General features: G+C 44.5%; 1 protein-coding gene across 4 annotated transcripts in view; it reads left to right on the top strand.

Annotated features, from left to right (window-relative positions):
* The window catches only part of fgf13a (fibroblast growth factor 13a), a 126,203-nt gene extending 108,833 nt beyond the window's left edge, over positions 1-17,370 (top strand). For all 4 annotated transcript variants that reach the window (XM_054792409.1, XM_054792407.1, XM_054792405.1 and 1 more), the window contains 2 exons: positions 12,079-12,277; positions 15,611-17,370. In XM_054792409.1, the coding sequence (XP_054648384.1) occupies positions 12,079-12,277; positions 15,611-15,747 (336 nt within the window). In that variant the 3' untranslated portion in view covers positions 15,748-17,370. The remainder of the gene's footprint in view (positions 1-12,078; positions 12,278-15,610) is intronic.
* Positions 17,371-20,748: the final 3,378 nt, after the last annotated feature.

The following is a 20,748-nucleotide window of genomic DNA, read 5'->3' as shown; positions in this document are numbered from 1 at the left end:
TTATTCCAACCACCGACGATGAAACTAGCGTGTCTGACGAGTAAGAGACATGGAGATGAAGAGAATGGTAAGAGTAAGTTACATTGCAGTTGCTTATCCTTCAATGATTGCTTTAAATCGGATTCTTAATGAGCGTAAAGGGGTCTTTATAGCCTTTTAGTGTGTATTTCTCTGCCGCCAACATCCACCGTCAACATCCGTTCATTTTCTATGCGGCTTATCCTGACCATCGCTGTGAAAATGTGTTTTACAACACGCATAATGCTTTGAATGCGTGTCGCTATGGTGGCAAAGTGTTTAGAATACAAGTGTAAATAGGACATGACACCATTCTCCTCCTTTTGTCCTGTGTAGCATAGCATCAGGAATAGCATCTTAGCATCCAAAAAGCGTCTAACAACTGTACTTTCAGGCCAAATGCTTCCTGTAAAGCAGGGGTGTCAAACTGGTGCCATGGAGGGCCGAGACACTGCAGGTTTTCTTTCCAGCCGGTCACTAAAGCAGGTGATTTTTATGATCAACACCTTCAGTTTGAGGGAAGGAGCTCATCAATGAAATCACCTGCTGAAGAAACTGGTTGGAGAGAAAACCTGCAGCGTCTCGGCCCTCCAGGGCACCAGTTTGACACATGCGGTGTAAAGGGTGCTTCCTCATAGCAGTCTTTGGTGAAATGAAGGTGAGGCGGTGGTCCATTTGTTCCTTGTCTCACTTGCTTCTTTCTCTGTAGTCTTAAACCTTAGTCTTTTGGTAAAGAAAACAAACTTACGGTATCCTTCGGACACTGAACAGCCAGCGGCAACACAACTATTTCGATGAAAACTATACCGCACAAAGTCGACCCCCGCCTTGAACGGGTGTTTACAAGGCCAGGCTGAGAGCTGCGCTTTCACAGAAACGGCCCTTTTCTTGGCAGTAAATTCATAATGGCGCCGGCCACGTACAAAAATTTTATTTTTATGGATTTAACGAACAACGTAGAACATAATTACAAACAATATAGAACAGAATTAAGCAAAGTTGAAAAATCATGTCAGTGAGCCTTTAAGCACCGTTTCAAAAGTACCAGTTGGTCAACAGTATGAGATATGTAAACAGTAGCCAACCCCACTGTGCAGGATTCTTTTCCTTTTTTTTATTTTGGCATTTTAATTTGTTTTCATTTGACTGTTTTGTCCAGTTAGTGATGTTCGGGTTGTTCTTGTCCTCCCTGATGGACACATTTCATTTACGCATGTCAATGAAGCAGTCTCACGCTAAATGGAGTTCTGCAGGGTTCTGTCCTACATCCAAAACTTTCACGTTTAATTTGTTTAACCTTAATGAGATGTTTTTCACGTTGTAAGGTTCATTTTGTCAGCAGAACACATAATCAAATGACACCATAGACAGACTGCTAGTTAAGTGCAGGTTATGTTTTTGCCGGTGTTTATTTGTTTGTGTTTCAAAATAACTTCACTTCACTTAACATTGTGAGATAGGACCATTTTCAGCATTTGTGCATATAACTGCACAAAAAATGGTCAGAGCACTTGGGGAAAAAAAAAAAGTTCCCAACAGGTTTTCCAACTGTTTCCAACGGGTTGTACATCCACATCATGGAATAATTCCTGTTATGTGGCAAGAAATGAATCTATAAGCATACAAAGAACACCATCATACTGTATATAGCCAAGACACTGTGGAATGTGGATCTATTGTATCTTCAAAAGCTACGGAGCTAGAGCCAGAAGAAAATCGCCATTACGCAAAATGTGATTTTTGTGAATAACTACCGAACTAATATTGATATCATTATGAATCCATTGCTAATACTATGTTTTCATGGTCAAGGAATCTAAATATGTACATAAAATAAATGTAGAACTAATATTTATACTGTAAATCACAATATGGGGGGAACTATGGCGCTTGGTGGAGGCCTGCGCTGTCCGAGTGCTTTTCTAGTAGTGTATGTTAGCAGCTAACAAGGATTTTACAGTATTCTATTTTATCTACTACTAGTCAAAATTCCAGTTGTCTTTTTGATGGCAGTGTTAAGGAAGCCTAATCCTATCATGAAATACAGATTATTAGGTCTTCTGGTTGAGATGAATTAAAGGTGAAATTGAATAGGAGTTGTAGTTGGCGGCCTGAAAGCACCGGTCTCACCAGGAAGTGCTGCATAAGTAAAGTGCCCCCTCCAAACCACAATTTAGCACAGGCTACTTATGCTTGGAGATTCCCAATCAACAGATGATGTAGGGAAATAGAGCTGCTGGAATCAGAGTCATGTCTTCACTTATTCTACACGCACGGATGATTCCAAGCATGCGTGGAAATACACTGAACACACATACAGTGTATGTGTGTTCAGTGTATTTCACATGCATGCATTGTTTAAATGTAGCGTTTTTTAAATTGCATGGGCATTTAGCGACCATGTGTGTGCGTACTTTATGTATGTGCATGTTTTTGCACGTATAGGATGTAAAAAAGAGAGCAATAGGGTGAGAGAACATGAGCAGCGTGAAGAAGAGTGCATGTGTGGGTGAGGCAGACCGTACCAGTGAAAATATATTCATCCATCAGCGGCAATGTGTGGGTGAAGAAGAAGCAATTAATATGTATTTCACTATACTATTCTCCACGTCCTTGGGCTACTTTGGAGAAAAAGAAAAGAAATATTCAAGTTGCTCTTGTTTAATAAGTTAATTTTAGCCAAGTGGTGTGACCGTGGTGGTGAAATGAAACTGACTCACTCATGCTAGACTCTTCTGAACGGATGAGGGGACAGTAAACGACTGGTAGAATGCTTTATACCTCATTTTAGTCACGTGATTCAGATTCAGATTTAATGCCACAGCAGAGCAGCAATATACTCCTGATCAAAATGTTAAGAGCTGTTGGAAAATGTCAAGAATGTCCACGTTGCACTGTTGGATCTTAAAAAGGTTCTAAGTAGAGCTTCAAAATGCAAAAAGAAGAAATGGGAGGAGACAAAAAAGCAACTTATTGCAAAGAAGCATTCAAGTGAAATAGGCTGTTCATCAAAAGTGGAAGAGCACAGCCTTTAAATGTTGGTAAAAATGTGGATTGAATGTGATGTAGTGTCAGGTATTCACTCTGTCATCATCTCTTGATGGCAAAGGCAACAAAGCTTTCTGTCTTTGATTGTTGAGCTGCATAAGCAAGGCCTCTCTCTGGCAGCCACCATTGCTGCTGAGGTTGGACGCAGTAAGACACTCATTTCAACTGAACAAAAACATCCTGAGGCTGAACAAAAAAGTCAAGCGGTAGACCCAAAAAAATGAGCCGGAGGATCCCATTGGCTGTCCAACAGGACACGGGACCATCCTCGGTCCAAATGGAGGTTGTTACTGGTGCCGAGTGCAGTCCGATAACCATCAGACGTCATCTGCCAGAGAAGAAACAGCATCTTCAAAGGCCTCGTGTCCTTCAAGGTTGGAATTTGCAGGATAGCACCAAACATGGGACATTGAAAGGTGGAAGAAAGTTTGATTCTCCCTTGACGGTCCTGATGGCTTCCAACGTTACTGGCATGACAACCTGAGATGTTTTCCACCATTATGATCCTTCAGTGGAACAATGGAGCTTCAGGTCGTGCAGGGGCGTCAAACGGCAGCCGGCTATGTGGAGATGTTGCAGGGGGTGTCCCTCGTGACTGAAGGCCCTCGTCTGTGTGGTAATGACTGGCTTTTTCAACAGGACAACGCTGCACTTCACTCTTTTGGACCATCCTGCGTGTTCCCCTCATCCAAATCCAATGGAGAACATTTGGGGATGGATTTACAAAAGTGGACATGAGTTCCAGACAGTGAAGCCATCTTCAGCACCTGGAGCAACATTCCCACTAGCCTCCTGGAAACACTGGCATCAAGCACGACCACAGCCATGTTTCACCTCATCAACAAGAACTGTGCAGCTACTCATTACTCACTCCTTTTCTATACATTTTAGTTCTATTTTAGGGGGGTTTCTGCCTTTTTTGTGCTATGGTCTTAAACTTTGACAAGCTGCTTTTTTTGTGTGTGCCTCCCATTTCTTCTTTGTGTGTTTTGAAGCTCTCCTTGGAACCTCCTTAAGATCCAACAGTGCAACGCGTACATTCTTGCATACATGTTGATCAGGAGTGTACACTAGGTCCCCAACTAACGAACACAGTTGGTTCCAGACGACCGTTCTTATGTCGAATTGTTCTTAAGTAGGGTAAAAGGTAGTACTACCAATGATATAGGTACTACATGTACGTGTATACATATACAGTATATGTCTATGTATGTACAGTAAATATGAGTTTGGATGCAGTAGTAATATTAAACCAGGATAATGAATGAAAAAAACAATAATAAAAGTGATATAATAATACGTAATGATAAATGTTATTTACCTTTGAAGAGGAGTGGTCCAGCATACGTCGTTGTGGAGGAGTTGGAGGAGGAGTTATTGAAAAAAAGGACAAATGGTGGTGGTGGTTAGACTCTTCTAAAAGAGGTAGTGTTCTGTGGGTGGTGTAGAATTAAGCAGGCCTATTAACTCTTCATAAACTTTAATCACACGCTCTGTCAGGGTTGTATCATTTATCTTTCCATTTAGCTTTACACTGTATCTCCCCAGTCTAACTCTTCCTCTGTTGGTCCCATTAGCAGTGTCACAGCGCCCTCTACTGGTCAAGCATGTAGCCGTATAAATACTGGAGTTACAGTACTAAAAGGCAAAATACATGAAAAAATAGACCAGTCGGCTTGTGTTCGTATCTCCGAAAGTTCGCATGTCGGATGCTCATAAGTTGGGGACCTAGTGTATATGATTGTGCTTGGACAGTCCAGCCTTGCTTTTCAGTCCTGTTAAATATGTACTTTGCTCACATCCAAGCCTTTTCAACCGTGCCGGTTCAATAGCTTTGGTAAATAAGCACTGCTGCCACGTTCCTCTCCAGTGAGCTGTGTCATATGTGTGCATTGGCTAGAATGTATATTGTGGATGTGTGGGTATGTTGTGGGTTTTTCAGCACTTAAAAATCCACTGCCATTACACTGCAGAAAAAGAAGATAGGGCCGCACGGTGGTCTAGTGGTTAGCACGTTGGCCAATACAGGAACAGCCTGGAGATGGGAAGACCTGGGTTGGATTCTCCCTTGGGCATTTCTGTGTGGAGTTTGCATGTTCTCCCCGTGTGCGTGTGGGTTTTCTCCGGGCACTCAGGTTAGGTTAATTGGTGACTCTAAATAGTCCATAGGTATGAATGTGAGTGTGAATGGTTGTTTGTCTATATGTGCCCTGCCATTGGCTGGCGACCAGTCCAGGGTGTACCCCGCCTGTCGCCCGAAGTCAGCTGGGATAGGCTCCAGCATGCTCCCGCGACCCTAATGAGGATGAAGCGGTATAGAAAATGGATGGATGGATGAAAAAGAAGATATTTAGTGAGGTTTATTTGTCTAGAATTGCAGCTCGTCGTGGCTCCAGTGGTGTGATTGGTGTCATCTTATCCCGCGTATGGCAGCTGAACGCACATCAGCCCGGCAGCCGATATCTCCTCGGAAGGGAACAAATCCATTATGCTAGTATTTCTCCTGCTGCTGATTGGATCAGGGAAACTGGCCAGTGATGATCCCCTGATGCCAACATGATGTGGATTATAATTGATGTGTTTTCTTGACAAGAGCAGAGCATCCACTTCACATTTGCCTGCTTAATGGTCACTGTGTAGTTAGGCTAATGCAGAAGAAACGGAAACCAAGACTCCACTTGACTTAGAATGAGTCATCCAGTACAGTACGTCTGCATTGGTGTGCCTGCAGTGTAGTGCCGTGCCCAAAAAGACTCAAGTGTTAGAGAAATGCCGCTGGGTGTTGATGACAACAAGCTGGTGCAGAGGAAAAAAGATGGCTGCAGTCACCACCAACAACAACAACAACAGGAAAAAGGGAATTACTAGTAGGGGAGGAGAAAGTGAGCAGATGGTTTTCTTTTTTTCCCTTGTTGCATATTTTTGTCTATTCTATAAATACATTTGAAAAAGTTATACATAACTGATCAGTAAAAACTAAATTCATTTTTCTGTTGGGATGGCCACATTTGCCCCTGTCTAAATTTCACATCTTTTGTTAATTAAAAAAAACTAATTTCACTCCTTCATATATTCAAATGAAATTATGACAATTATTCCGAAATGAATGAATGGTGGAAATTGTCCAAACCTACATGTCCCTGTGTGGAAAAGTGATTGCTCCCCCTGTTAAAACATAACATAACTGAGATGAGTTGAGATCTATCAGTGTGGAAAAGGTTATAAAGCCATTTCTAAAGCTTTGGGACTCCAGCTAACCACAGTGAGAGCCATTATCCACAAATGGCCAAAACATGGAACAGTGGTGAACCTTCCCAGGAGTGACTGGCCAACCAAAATGAACCCAAGAGTGCAACCACGACTCATCCGAGAGGTCACAAAAGACCCCACAACAACATCCAAAGATCTGCAGGCCTCACTTGCCTCAGTTAAGGTCAGAGTTCATGACTCCACCATAAGAAAGACGCTGGGCAGAAACGGCCTGCATGGCAGAGTTCCAAGACCAAAACCACTGCTGAACAAAAACAACATCAAGGCTCGTCTCAATTTTGCCAGAAAACATCTTGATGATCCCCAAAACGATCCAGTGGGAAAATACTCTGTGGTCTGATGAGTGAAAGTTGAACTTGTGTGTCCCATTACATCTGGCGTAAAAGTAAGGCCGCATTTCATCATAGCGACAGTAAAATGCGGTGGTGGTAGTGTGATGGTCTTCAGGACCTGGAAGACTTGCTGTGATCAATGGAAGCATGAATTCTGCTGAAGGAGAATGTTGGTGACCTCAAGCTGAAAGCAACTTGGGTTCTGCAGCAGGACAATTATCCAAAACACACCAGCAAGTCCACCTCTGAATGGCTGAAGACTTTGGAGTGGCCTAGTCCAAGTCCTGACCTGAATCCTATTGAGATGCTGTGGCATGACCTTCAAAAGGAAAAGCCTCCAATGTGGCTGAATGACAACAATTCTGCTAAATTCCTCCCCAGCGCTGGAAGAGACTCATTGTTTTAACATCGTGTGAGTTGAAAACAAAGATAGATACAACAAACATAGCCACCATCATCTAATAGAAGACTTCCGCAGCGTGTGGAAGTGAAATGAAGATATATGCACATACTGTATGCACACTCCACTTCATACTTCCATGCGGGACTTCCAGGTGTTCATCCATCCACAAGTTAGTGTCTTCATTCAAATCATTGTGAAAATGTTCCAAATCATGTATTTAGTTGTCATTTGATATATTGCATGTTTTGAAAGCAGCTACATTGTTACATAAAATCTAGTTAAGTCTTTTTGTATTTAGTCTAGTAACGTCATGCATGTTTTGGTTATTTCTTATTTTGTTAGTAGTCAACTTAAAGTACTTTGTGGCTGCAGATGGAACTTTTCAAAAGCTAGTCAATATGAGTTGTTTGTGTCTCTTATAAGCACATCATGTATTTTTATTTTCATGTAGTGGTCTTCTGCTTCTTTGGTTGAATGTTCATTTGGGTATTATAAGGATGTACGTTCATGTACTATTTCCTGTGTGTATCAATGCTCTTATTTCATATATCGGCCGATACGTCAGTTATGGGGCTTTTTTCGGCCCCCACTATCAGTATGGGCCCCAAAAAGCCCGTATTGGTGGGCTCTGGTAAAATAAGAGGAAGAAATGAAGTCGGTTGAGGATTTGATCATAATAATCAGGCCTTGAGTCATCATTGTGGTTGTGCAGAAGTTAAGTAAGAAATAGAATTCTTTAGGATGCCTTGTGGGTTTTCGCTTCAATCAAGGCGTCTGAGTGATATTGCCAGTAAATCGGCGTCATTTTTCCCGATCTAGATCATCATTTGTGTGGAGTGTTGGGGTCAGATCACGGAACAGCATTTGATCATGTGGATCAGGACCTGCACTAGTTGTCAAAGTAAGCATGTCGTTGGTGTAATGGCCTCATTAAAAGTCCATCTTGGCTGATATTGTTACTATGGATATAGTCTCCTGCTTTAAGCTCCATCTGGCTACGATTGAGGCGAGAGCCCCCCCCCCCACCCCCACTGGCAGATTGCTTTCGGTGAACAAAAGATGAGTAAAGGAGACGCTGCGGGCCTACGTTCAAAAGAACCTCAATGTTTCTGTCTATCATCCTCCAACTCAGAATAGAAATGGGGATCCCCCCTCCCAGGAAATTCTGGCCCCTCCTTGTGTCAGAGCAAGTGTGTCACCCTTCCAGCCCGTCCAATTGGGCTGCACTGGCTAGCAGACGCTCTTGGCATACATTATATGGATCTGTTTATCAATAGCCGCCTTTTTTTTCACCACGCTGAGTGCAAGCAGCCAAGTCTACATAAGCTCATTACTAGAAGGTAGAACGGCGCTTCTGGATCAAACCCTCCCGGCTCTGCTCGTGCATGAACGTGCTTATCAGAGCATCCAAACCCGAAGATATGTGAGGGTGCAGTAGTATTGCCATACAGCACTCTATAGGGCAGGTTCTATACCATCCTTGTTATCAAATCATGCATTCGTTTTGTTTTAGCGAGTGGAATGCTGCCGCTGCTGAAGCTTGGCAACGCTAAAAAAGCAGATCGACCAGTCGAAAAAAGATTCAGTTGTGTTGCTGCAGGTACTCTAGAGCAGGGTTTTGGCGAGCGAGACACTGCGCAACGTGTTTCTCCTCCCGAGAGTGCGCGGGAAAACAGGAGTGGAGAGTTTTTATTGTTGGCTGTAAAAGAGCACAGAAATAAGAGCATTCCATTCCATTCCATTCCATTCCATTCCATTCCATTTTCCTCCGCTTATCCGGGTCCGGGTCGCGGGGGCAGCAGTCTCAGTAGGGAAGCCCAGACTTCCCGGTCCCCGACCACCTCCTCCAGCTCCACCGGGAGGACACCGAGGCGTTCCCAGGCCAGCTGTGAGACATAATCCCTCCAGCGTGTCCTAGGTCTTCCCCGGGGCCTTCTCCCGGCTGGGCATGCCCAAAACACCTCACCAGGGAGGCGTCCGGGAGGCATCCGGACTAGATGCCCGAGCCACCTCAGCTGGCTCCTCTCGATGTGAAGGAGCAGCGGCTCTACTCTGAGCTCCTCTCGGATAACCGAGCTCCTCACCCTGTCTCTTAGGGTGAGTCCCGCCACCCTACGAAGAAAACTCATTTCAGCTGCTTGTATCCGCGATCTCGTTCTTTCGGTCATGACCCAAAGCTCATGACCATAGGTGAGGGTGGGAACATAGATCGATCGGTAAATTGAGAGCTTTGCCTTCCGGCTCAACTCTCTCTTCACCACGACGGTCCGGTACAGCGACCGCATTACTGCAGACGCTGCGCCGATCCGCCTATCGACCTCACGCTCCAACCTTCCCTCACTCATGAACAAGACCCCGAGATACTTGAACTCCTCCACCTGGGGCAGGACCTCATTCCCAACCCGGAGGGAGCAATCCACCCTTTTCCGACTGAGAACCATGGCCTCGGATTTGGAGGTGCTGAGTCTCATCCCAGAAGCTTCACACTCAGATGCAAACCGTCCCAGTAAACGCTGCAGGTCACAGCTCGATGAGGCCATCAGGACCACATCGTCTGCAAATAGCAGAGATGAGATCCTAGTGTCCCCGAACTGGACTCCCTCGACACCTTGGCTGCGCCTAGAAATTCTGTCCATGAAAATTATGAACAGAATCGGTGACAAAGGGCAGCCTTGGCGGAGGCCAACGTTCACCGGAAACAGGCTTGACTTACTACTGGCAATGCGAACCAGGCTCCTGCTCCGGTTGTACAAGGACTGAATGGCACGTAGTAGCGCGCCACCAATCCCATACTCCCGGAGCACCCCCCACAGGACACCGCGAGGGACACGGTCGAATGCCTTTTCCAGGTCCACAAAGCACATGTAGACCGGTTGGGCAAACTCCCAAGTACCCTCCAGGACCCTTGCAAGGGTGTAGAGCTGGTCCAGTGTTCCGCGACCTGGACGAAAACCACATTGCACCTCCTGTAGCCGAGGTTCGATTAACGGTCGTACCCTTCTCTCCAGCACCCTGGAATAGACTTTCCCAGGGAGGCTGAGGAGTGTGATCCCCCTATAGTTGGAACACACCCTCCGGTCACCCTTCTTGAAAAGGGGGACCACCACCCCAGTCTGCCAATCCAGAGGTACTGTTCCCGACTTCCACGCAATGTTGAAGAGACGTGTCAGCCAAGACAGTCTCGCAACATCCAAAGCCTTGAGGAATTCAGGGCGAAACTCGTCCACCCCCGGAGCTTTGCCACTGGGGAGCATTTTGACTACCCCAGATACCTCAGCCACGGTGATGGAACTGTCCGCGTTCGTATCCTCAGTCTCTGCTTCCTCTAGGGAAGGTATGTCAGTGGGATTGAGAAGGACCTCAAAGTATTCCTTCCACCGCCCAACTATATCCTCAGTCGAGGTCAGCAGGCTCCCGTCCCCACTGTAAACAGTGTGGACCGGGCACTGCTTCCCCTTTCTGAGGCGCCGGACGGTTTGCCAGAACCTCTTCGAGGCCGACCGAAAGTCGTGTTCCATGGCCTCACCGAACTCCTCCCACACCCGAGTTTTTGCCTCGATCACCGCCGAAGCCGCGTGCCGCTTGGCCTGCCGGTACCCGTCAGCTGCTTCAGGAGTCCCACAAGCCATCCATGCTCGATAGGACTCCTTCTTCAGCTTGACGGCAGCCCTGACCTCTGGTGAGAAATAAGAGCATAAAACATAATAAAGCAAGAGAAATAAGAGCATAAAACATAATAAAGCAAGAGTTGATCTGCTTATCCACAATGAAATAAGACCTTTTTCAGACATGCAACTGGTGCACTTTAGGCCATGTCCACACGAATATGGATCTTTTCAAAAACACACATTTGCCCCTCCCCGCTGTCAAAAAGGCCTCTCATCTCATTGCTTTGAACTGATGGGGTTGGTGGGAGCGTTGTTGCCGTTTTGGAGCGCTAAACAGCAGCAGTAGCGTCCTCCAAAGCCAGTCACTGTGAAGTGAAAGTAGGCGTATGTTTACTCTTCTACACACAAAAAGTCATTTCAGTACTCTTAAACGCAGCAGCGTTATGTTTCCTGCTGCACACATTCAATTATACTTAATTATATTGACTTACAACGGCACAGTATTGTTACGTCATCTATCGGCAGCAAGCAGAAAGCTCCGTCTTCGCCGTCCGCATGATGACGATGAAGCGCCACATCGCTGCCACGCTTGGGACATGGTGTGCCGTGGTGTTTCAAAAGTGGTTTGCCTCCGTGGCATCACACCAGCCGCTCGAAGCGTGTGCCCGAATACAGTGCACCTTGCTGGGCCACAGCAGGTGGCTCCTCCCCCTCTATACTCTGGTTCTCCTGATAGTAGTGATGTGGTAGTAGTGATGTCATCATATTTCATTAGGACTAATCAACAGGTACTAATTAGTTCCAGTCCTTCTTACCTCCACGTGTGCACAAACTACTCTGAAGTCTACATTTTAATCGGTTATTGGTATCACGTCGGTCTTGAAAAGCAGAAAGTTATCGTATCAGTTTGAAAAAAAAGATATGGTGCATCTGTAGTACATATAAACTGCAGTACAAGCTGTTCACTGACTACTCTAAAGTATCCATGTTTAATTTCTATGGTATTGCCCCTTGGTTGCTGTAGTACCTGCAATAACACTATTTGTTAGTGTAGAAGAAGGTTTGATAGGAGGATGACTTACAGTATCTCATCATGAGTTCAGCGGTGCAGTACTGAATGATAATGAAGTATCCATGCAGAATTAGCAGCAGGGAGCAAATCATTATCTTGACTGTATGTTTTATTAATGCTCATCTCATCTGTATCTGTCATTTCACTGCAACATGCTGCATTATTCACTGCAGTAAATGGAAGGTGTTTCCTAATTGATTGACCTCTCATGTACTGCATTACTGCTGTGTGCGCTGCAGCAACCTGTGAAAGTCCATACATCCATTTCCTCCTAACTTGGGAAAGTCTACCACGGCTATTATTACACCTTGCTTCCACCCCCCCCAGGAACACTTCACGCCGGAATGCAAATTCAAGGAGTCGGTGTTCGAGAACTACTACGTGACTTACTCCTCCATGATATACCGCCAGCAGCAGTCGGGCAGGGGCTGGTACCTCGGTCTGAACAAGGAGGGGGAGATCATGAAGGGCAACCACGTGAAGAAGAACAAGCCGGCGGCCCACTTCCTTCCCAAACCTCTGAAAGGTGAGTTACTGGTACCGCTTGTGGTACCAAAACTTACTATTTGGTAAATAGCAAAGTCATATTTTGCATATGCAAAGTAGAGCCTCCATGGTCATTTATTCGTATTTTAAAACAAAGAAAATCACTGAAATTGGCACACTTGGTATAAATCTAACCTAAACCTAACAGTAATCATAACCCTCACCCTGGGGTCTAAAATCTTTACAGTCAAAAGAGCCGTTTTGCCCCCTCGCCCACTAAAGGAACGCAGTCTGGAGCCACAAAACATAACAGCTTATAAACTTTTAAAAGTCTTCATCTTTTTGTAATTTGAGCTGTTCCACCAACACAAGAAACAAACACAAGCGCAGTGGTTTGTGTAACGGACACCAACTAGATAGATAGATAGATAGATAGATAGATAGATAGATAGATAGATAGATAGATAGATAGATAGATAGATAGAGATAGATAGATAGATAGATATAGATAGATAGATAGATAGATAGATAGATAGATAGATAGATAGATAGATAGATAGATAGATAGATAGATAGATAGATAGATAGATAGAGATAGATAGATAGATAGATAGATAGATAGATAGATATAGATAGATAGATAGATAGATAGATAGATAGATAGATAGATAGATAGAGATAGATAGATAGATAGATAGATAGATAGATAGATAGATCGGACAGGAGCTACGACTAGACAAGTTGATTTATTTGCACAGTCCTTCTCTGTTAGCAACAGTCAAGGGACCTTCTCAACCTACATAACACACTTCCGGCCTTCAAAATAAGAGCTGTTTCGGCTATATGCTGTTTTACCTGTGTTCACATAAAAAATAGCTTCCACCCACATTGAGACAGCAAACAAAGTATCCTACTTTCCCAACTATTCCAGTTGAATGCTTGATATTTATACACTGCTTGTAAATAACCCTGTAAGAAATTCATGGTAAAGTTGATCGAAAGTTCATATCATGAAACAGTTCAGGCTTTTCATCCAAAAAAAACTCCGGGTAGCATCCTCACTTAAAGCATACAAACTTTTATGACCCCTGCCTCTTAAAAGCATCGAGAATTGGAACCAGAATCGTTTAATGCAAACCACGCCCAACCCTGCGTCTAACCCTACAACCTAAAGCTAACTTAATGCTAACAATACATGTAGAGTACAGTAGTTAGTGAGGTCAACGCTTTGTCATCGTGAACTTTGGAGGATCTCTCATTAGGAACCCATGCCATCCCCCCCCCCGATCGATCGGCGATCTGAAGCATTGAAGTGTGACAAATATGCAAAACAAGAAATGAGGAAGGGAGCAAACACCCCCGTAGATGTGCATAGTGCATAGAAGAAGAAGAGGAAACAAAATAAAGATAAACGAATGAAGATCAAGATAAAGAAAGAAATAAGAAATTAATCATAAATCAATTTAAATAAAAAGTAAAAAAAAAAATCTAACAAAGGCAGCAGTGTGCACCAGGAAAAATAAATAACTAGAAGTTAACAAATACCAGAGTGAAAAAGTGACAAATATTGTATAACGTATAAATAAATACAGAGGAATGAAGAAATATGAATGATTTATGAATGAAATGCATTGCCACATATTGTTGAAGTGATATTCAATCATCAACATTCCTGTTAGTGAGGGAAACGAGCAAAGAGAAAAGCAGCTAATAAAGATTCAGTGGCCGTCGTGATGTTGCAGACGTCCGATTTATTAAGAAAAGGCGTCTGAATGGCCACTGGCATCTCCTCCAGCTAGTCGTTATTTATTTCACTCCTCTTCCTCTGCTCCCACTACTTTCAGGGTTTAGAATAAAGCAGGTGCTGCTCCTTCTGCTTCGTAACTTAGCATTGATCTCAACTACCGTTTTGGAATATAACGTAATCGTCATTACGGAAGAAGATGTAGGACGTTTGAAGTTGTAGAGTAGATATTTTTTACAGTGCAATAATGTTTTGGAAATGAACAGCAGCAGTGGTGTTGCCACCATGACATCCTTGCATCACTAACAAGACTTCCTTCCAGTCATCCTTTGACGCATGTGTTTGCACAGAGTGCTGTCTGCATTGCCGCTCGAACCACAAAATAAATAAATAAATAAATGCTGGGCTAAGTGAAGTGCGGGAAGGTTGCTGTTTCTCCCTCTGGGACGAACATCAAATAGCATTCCAGGCAGGAGGATGTTGACAACATCCTGAAACCAAAACCTGCGGACTTCAGATTACGGTGATTTTGTGTCAAAGTGGCTGCTGAGATGCAAATTGGGCCAAATGCTGCAAACACAGCAGAGCCTGAGCACACGCAAGACTGAATTTCTAATGCCCACGCTGTGAATATAGGATTTGTTTTTAAGTGCAGCGCCAACTTGATCTGCTGTGACGTCTTGATTCAGCATTTTGTGGGAAGGAAGGCGGACCCTGCAGGACCCTTTCTATGCCCATCACTGTGCTTTCCACAAACAACACATTCTATGAATTCTAAGGAGCTTGCTTTTGTTTGTTCCTTAGTCGTCCCACGGTGGATAAATGCATGCTTCTACTCTACCCCAGTATGGTACCAGCACAGCTCTCACAGCGTTTAGGGTTCGTGGAAGTTGGATGTTACAGTCTGTAAAGGTTAGTTTAAGGTTATGGGTTCAGGTCAGGTGAGGGTGAGGGTCGGCTTAGTTTAGTCCCGGGTTGGGGGTTGAGTGTATCGTAGGGTTTTGGTTGGGTTTGGGTTGGAGATTTTGGTGGCAGGTTAGGGTTAGTATATGTTTAGGGTAATGTTTTAATGTTAGTGGAGATTTAGGAGTTAGGGTTTGAGGTGGGGGAGGATTTTGTGAGGAGTGTTGGGTTAGGGTGACTGTTGTTTAAGGTAATGTTTTGGTAGTGTAGATTTAGGACTTAGGGTAAAGGTTAGGGGAGGGAATCACTAGGGTTAGGGTTTGGGGTGTTGAGTGAGGGTTTCTTTTAGCGGCTTAGGGGTAGTGTGGGATTTGAAGAGGTTAGTGAGGGTTGAGGTTAGCATATATTTTTCTCAGAGTTTGGGTTGGGGTAGTGTGTTAAGGTTGGGGAGTAAAGGTAAAGGTGGGCAACAATTAGTGTATGGTTACTGTGAGGGTTGGGCAATGGGGTTAGATAGTTCGGGTTAGGATTCAGATTGGGGTCTTGGGTAGGTTGGGCGTGGCTGAGGGGTTGTGGTTCGGGTTTGGGGCGTTGTGTTGTGCTCGGGGAGGGTTTGACAATGATTTGGGGTTATGGCTACTTCCTACTAAACTCCAGTGAACACACTGATCACAGCTGTTAGTCCTGAGTTTCTTTCTGATCTGCATTCCTCTCCTCCTGGCACAGTGGCGATGTACAGAGAGCCATCCCTCCACGACCTAACAGAGTTCTCCCGCTCCGGCAGCGGCACGCCCACCAAGAGCCGGAGCGCCTCGGCGATGCTGAATGGCGGCAAAGCTGTGAGCCAGAACGAGTCAACGTAGCCCCGCCTTTGGGACTGAACCTTGAAACCTTACCTCCAGCAGAGCGTGAATCCAAGCAGACCCTCTCTTGTATCAGCGGTTCAGCACTTGCTGCAACATACCAAACATTAACACCTAGAAAGCATCAATAACCATCATTGAAAATCACACACATGCATTTATCATGGATGACAGCATTATTAGCAAGAAACTTCATGAACCATTCTGGACATTTAGTCTCTTTTGGGCTCATGTATGATCTATTTAATCACCAGTTCTTTTGTCCTTTGCAGTTATATTCCTGTGCACAGCAACATTACTGAGGTCATGTAGACATCGAGCACTTGTGCGTCCGTCAGACAGCGACAGGAAGCGAGTGGGCATTCAGGGCAACCAGGGGTACAGTACAAGCTCTGGTCTGTGTCTCATCCATGCTTGTGTGAATACAAAGCCTATAAACTCCCTGGCGTGGCCCGAGGCCCGGCCAGACCGTAGCTCTCCTTGCGTCCTTGTGCACACGTTCAGAGCCTGAGCTCTGTAGCACGCTAGCACGGGGAAATCCAGCCTATGTTCAGCTGACCTGACATGTCGGGTCTCAGTGTGGTGGCAGAGACGCCACAGCTGCCCTTTTTTCCTGCTAATTTCACAATTAGCCGAGAAGGTTTTATCCGTTGCATCTACCGGTTTGTGCTCTTGCCCTCTTGTTCTCCGAGCCTCGCCATTCTTCGTATTATTTGTTGCACCGTTGAAAAAGGTTCCAGCAAACCAAAGACTGAACGAAAGAGTGTCCCTTTAAGTCGACGAAGCCGGTATGAAGGCAAAGCAGGATTTTTTTTGTGTATATTTTTCCTAAATTTTGGACTAATGCAAACAAGAGGAAGTGATGTCATTCACATTGGAGGGTTGTTTTCTGAGGTACAAAACTTTTTGTACCTGTTTCCCCACACCCTTCTTGTTCTGTCACAACATCTGTCTCTTGTCCTCGTGATCTGTTTCCTCCCCCCGTGCTCGTGTCATAAGCTTCCCGTCATCCTTTTTCCCCAACTTCATTGACTGCCCATAGAAATATGGCGCCGGCCCCCCTTCCCAGGATTGTTATGTGTTTGAGTAACTTATTGTGGTGATGATATTTTCTATATTTAAAAAAAAAGAATACTGTGGACTTTTAGGTGGCTTAACATTTTGTAGGGACATGTCCTATTTGTAACATTAAAACAAAAAAAACTATAAAAAAGGGGCGGGGCGGGGCGGGGCAGGGCGGGGTTCATCTTCCCTTTCTTGCACAGGCCATGTACAAACAACCATGTACAAAAAAGGACCCTTTTGTGTCCCTTCAAGCTCCATATGACGTCTTTCTGGTACATGCTTTTTTTGCAGGACTTTCTGTTCCTGGGTTCCCTGGGGAGGTGGTTTGTATCGTTGCATGGAAGTACGCAGGAAATTCTGGTCTAGAGCTGCATGATGTAGGCTACATGTACTTAACCCACGTTGGATCATGTGTTCCAAGCCACCAGGAGAAGCTTCTAAACAACATGATGCAGGCAAGACATCCAAGCTGCCTGATGACTTCCAGTTGTTTCTTATTTGTTGTATACACAAAAAATGCACTGAATAAAATGTTTATATTAAGATATACTTTTAAAATGTGTCAGAGTTTCTTATTTGATTGGCAATCTGTGGCGGATTTGGCATTGCGTATATTCCATATAGTCACACCATTCAGAGTACAGTAACCCCTGGCTTATCGCATTTCATTGGTCCCAGACCCGACTGTGTTAGGAGGAAGTTACATTACATGACCTTTCACACCGCGTGGAGACTGGCTGCTGAGCCAGCAGAGCCAAGCCAACATGCCACAACCGAGACGGACGTGCCACGGCCGAGATCAAGTGGAAAAAAGGCTCCCCTCTCATTCGATGTGGAAGTGGTACCTTTTTGGCTTCTTTGTCTTTCTTCCCCACTACGTTTGAAACACTAAGTTTAGAATAAGTAAATTAGAGAGGTTGACAGGTTTAGCTCGGTAGTGTCACGATACGTTGAAGCTGTCGGCAGGTTGACCCCCAGGGTGCAGAGAGAAGGCGGCAAAGTGCAAAAATAAAAGTAATTTTATTGCACAGGACAAGGAAAAACTAAAAGTGACAGAGGAAAAACTCTGTGGGAAAAATAATACAAAATATAAACAGGTAGGTGACAGCACGGGAAAGTCAACGATGAAAATGACAACAACAATGAACCAGCGCCGCGCATACGACGGCGTTGGTCTTTTAACTGTCACTGATTAGCATTGACCGCAGCTGTGCGGCCACCAGGCGTGGAGTGGCAGTTTCTTCCGCCACCCCGGAAGCATCGCTTGCCAGAATAATGGCGCAGGACAGGAAGTACACGCTCCTGTCCTGCGAAGCGTGACAGGTAGCTTGCTTTACTAGCGGCAGCTGTTTGTTATGTCCTTGCAGTGACCTCATGGCCTGCGCTATGTGATGTAATCAATAATACATGGTAAATGGTCTTTCACTTGTACAGTGTAGCGCTTTTCCACCTCCAAGGCACTCAAAGCACTTGACACTGCTAGCACATTTACCTACTGATGACGCAGCCTCAGGAGCAACTGGAGGTTCAGTATCTCCTTGCCCAAGGATGCTTCGACACAATCACAGGGAGGACGCAGGATTAAAGCTGCAACCTTCAGGTTGGCAGACAACCACTCTACCACCTGTGCCATCCCATGATGGCAGCGTAAAAGTGACTATAGGGGTGTTATTTCATGTCTACAGGGCTCTAATAATGTTCAAAAGCGTATGTAAAAAGTCATTAACAGGTTTTCTTTATGCTCTAACTATGAACACATTCTGTTTATTAATATTCACCCTACTTCGCATAAATTCACTTATTGCGGTTGGGGTCTGTAACTACTTGTCATAAATAAGGGACGACTATATTTGCATTTTAGTTAATTTTGCCATTTATATGCTTGAAAATGATTGATTTAGGCCAAACATTTGTCACGTTTGCCTGAAAATGTTTTCTTTGTAATGATAGGCCAAAGCCAGGCATGAAGCAGCAATGACTTATTAAATATATTTTGAAGAGCCGTGACAGAGTGAAGCTGTGACCTTGGAAGAGTGATGTGGTGGGGGTGACTGCATTCAGCAACAGTAACTTAAGCAGGCATCGAACAAATACAATTGCTTTTTCTTTGCTTTACACCTCTTCCAAAAAAGACCATCCTATTACGCAAGGATGACTTTTGAATGCGTCCCTAAAGTCAGTTTATGAGCACCAAATGTGATAAATCGATCATCTCCTTCACTTGTTGGCTCCACCTTTGAGAGAAGAAGCTCTCAAACGGTCACTTTATGATGATTTCATGACTTCATCGAGGAAAAAAAACTCCCTTGCCAGGCTTCACTACACATCTTAAAATAAGGCCTGTTTGTGTCATCCTGTCCCACTTCGTTCAATGTGATATAAATTACATTGTCAAGTGCAGAGTTGAAGTGCATATGTCCAAAGCAGCACACAATAGCACAGCTTTGTTGCTTAGCATGAAAGCTAAGCTCCAAACGCATCATCACTTACTTTGGTCGTGTTTGGGTTCTACTATGGCATAGAATAGTACTATGGCAATTTCTTTTTTTTTTTTACAACCCTTCATTAACAGGAACGCATTGTGTTTGACTTGAGAGGTGCCACCATTTGGCCTTTGTCGCAAAGCCAAGTGGAATATCACTCGTTCAAAGTTACTCACCTCTTTCCACCACATCGCAACTCGTCTCCAAGCAACAGCACCACTCATCGCCACTCGTGTGATCATTAAGAGAGAATTACACTTGAGTGCAATTAGGTTGCAATTAGGTGACTAGCTCGTTGCAAAGACGAGGTGGCAACGGGAGGATGGCGTGGCATCGGGTTTTGTTGATAAGGTCAGCTTGTCACGGCAACGAATACTTTGGCCTAATTGGAGGTTTTGTCCATGATGAGTCTCCTCAGGTGGACGCCCACATTCCATGTGAGAGACGATGAGGGTGAAAGGGTAAAAGGTGCCAAAATGGGATGCAGAAACAAAGCAGTGGAGGAAAAGTAGCAAAGAGTATGGAGGAGTATCTGATATCTTAAAAAGAGAAGTGGTTCAAGATTCAAGAGAGTTTTATTGTCATATGCATAGTAAAACAGCAGTTCTACTATGCAATGAAATTCTTATTCTGTTCATTCTCCCAAGAAAAGAAAGAAAACACAAGAAAGAATAAGAACATAAGAAACATAAATACCAATAAATTAAGCAACAACAACAACAGAAGAGACATTAATACAAATAAATAAATAAATAAAGTGCTATGAGTGTGTGCGTGTGTTGCGTGCGGCGTGTGTGAGTGCTTCGTTGAGAAAAGAGAAAGAAAGAGAAGTGGTTGACGGTCGTTTGGCTACTTTTGCTGACACAAACAAACATCAAAGCAAAGCTAATAAGAAATGAACCAATAGCTTCCCCTCCTCATCCTCAGAGGATGCGAGGCAGAGGGGGCATCAATTTAGTCTTCTGAGACTGCCTCATTACGCCCATCGCCAGCAGAGACAGGAGAACTAATAGGCCGCTGTAATATCGGCCCTGATATGAGCTACTTCATCCTTCATGTACTTTGACATCTCCCTACTCCCTTCATTTCCTTTGTGCTCGTCTCTACACTGCATTCATTAGGCTGAGACAGTCCAATTCATTACAAAGGCTGCCTGCTTCAAAAATAGCCTATTTTCAGTCATGTGGCATCTCTGTGTTTACCCGCTTCTCTCATGGCTACCTGCCAAACACCCACCCAAAAGCCAACCCTGATCCTGAAACCTCACACTAACCCTTGCGCTAACCCTAACTGTAGCCCTAACCCTAACGCTAACCCTAACTGTAGCCCTAACCCTAGCGCTAACCCTAACTGTAGCCCTAACCCTAACGCTAACCCTAACTGTAGCCCTAACCCTAGCGCTAACCCTAACTGTAGCCCTAACCCTAACGCTAACCCTAACTGTAGCCCTAAC

The sequence above is a fragment of the Dunckerocampus dactyliophorus genome, chromosome 11 (genome assembly GCF_027744805.1).
Source record: "Dunckerocampus dactyliophorus isolate RoL2022-P2 chromosome 11, RoL_Ddac_1.1, whole genome shotgun sequence".
Taxonomy (NCBI): Eukaryota; Metazoa; Chordata; class Actinopteri; order Syngnathiformes; family Syngnathidae; genus Dunckerocampus; species Dunckerocampus dactyliophorus.
The sequence above is the reverse complement of the archived record's forward strand: the minus strand, read 5'-3'. Positions and strand labels throughout refer to the sequence as shown.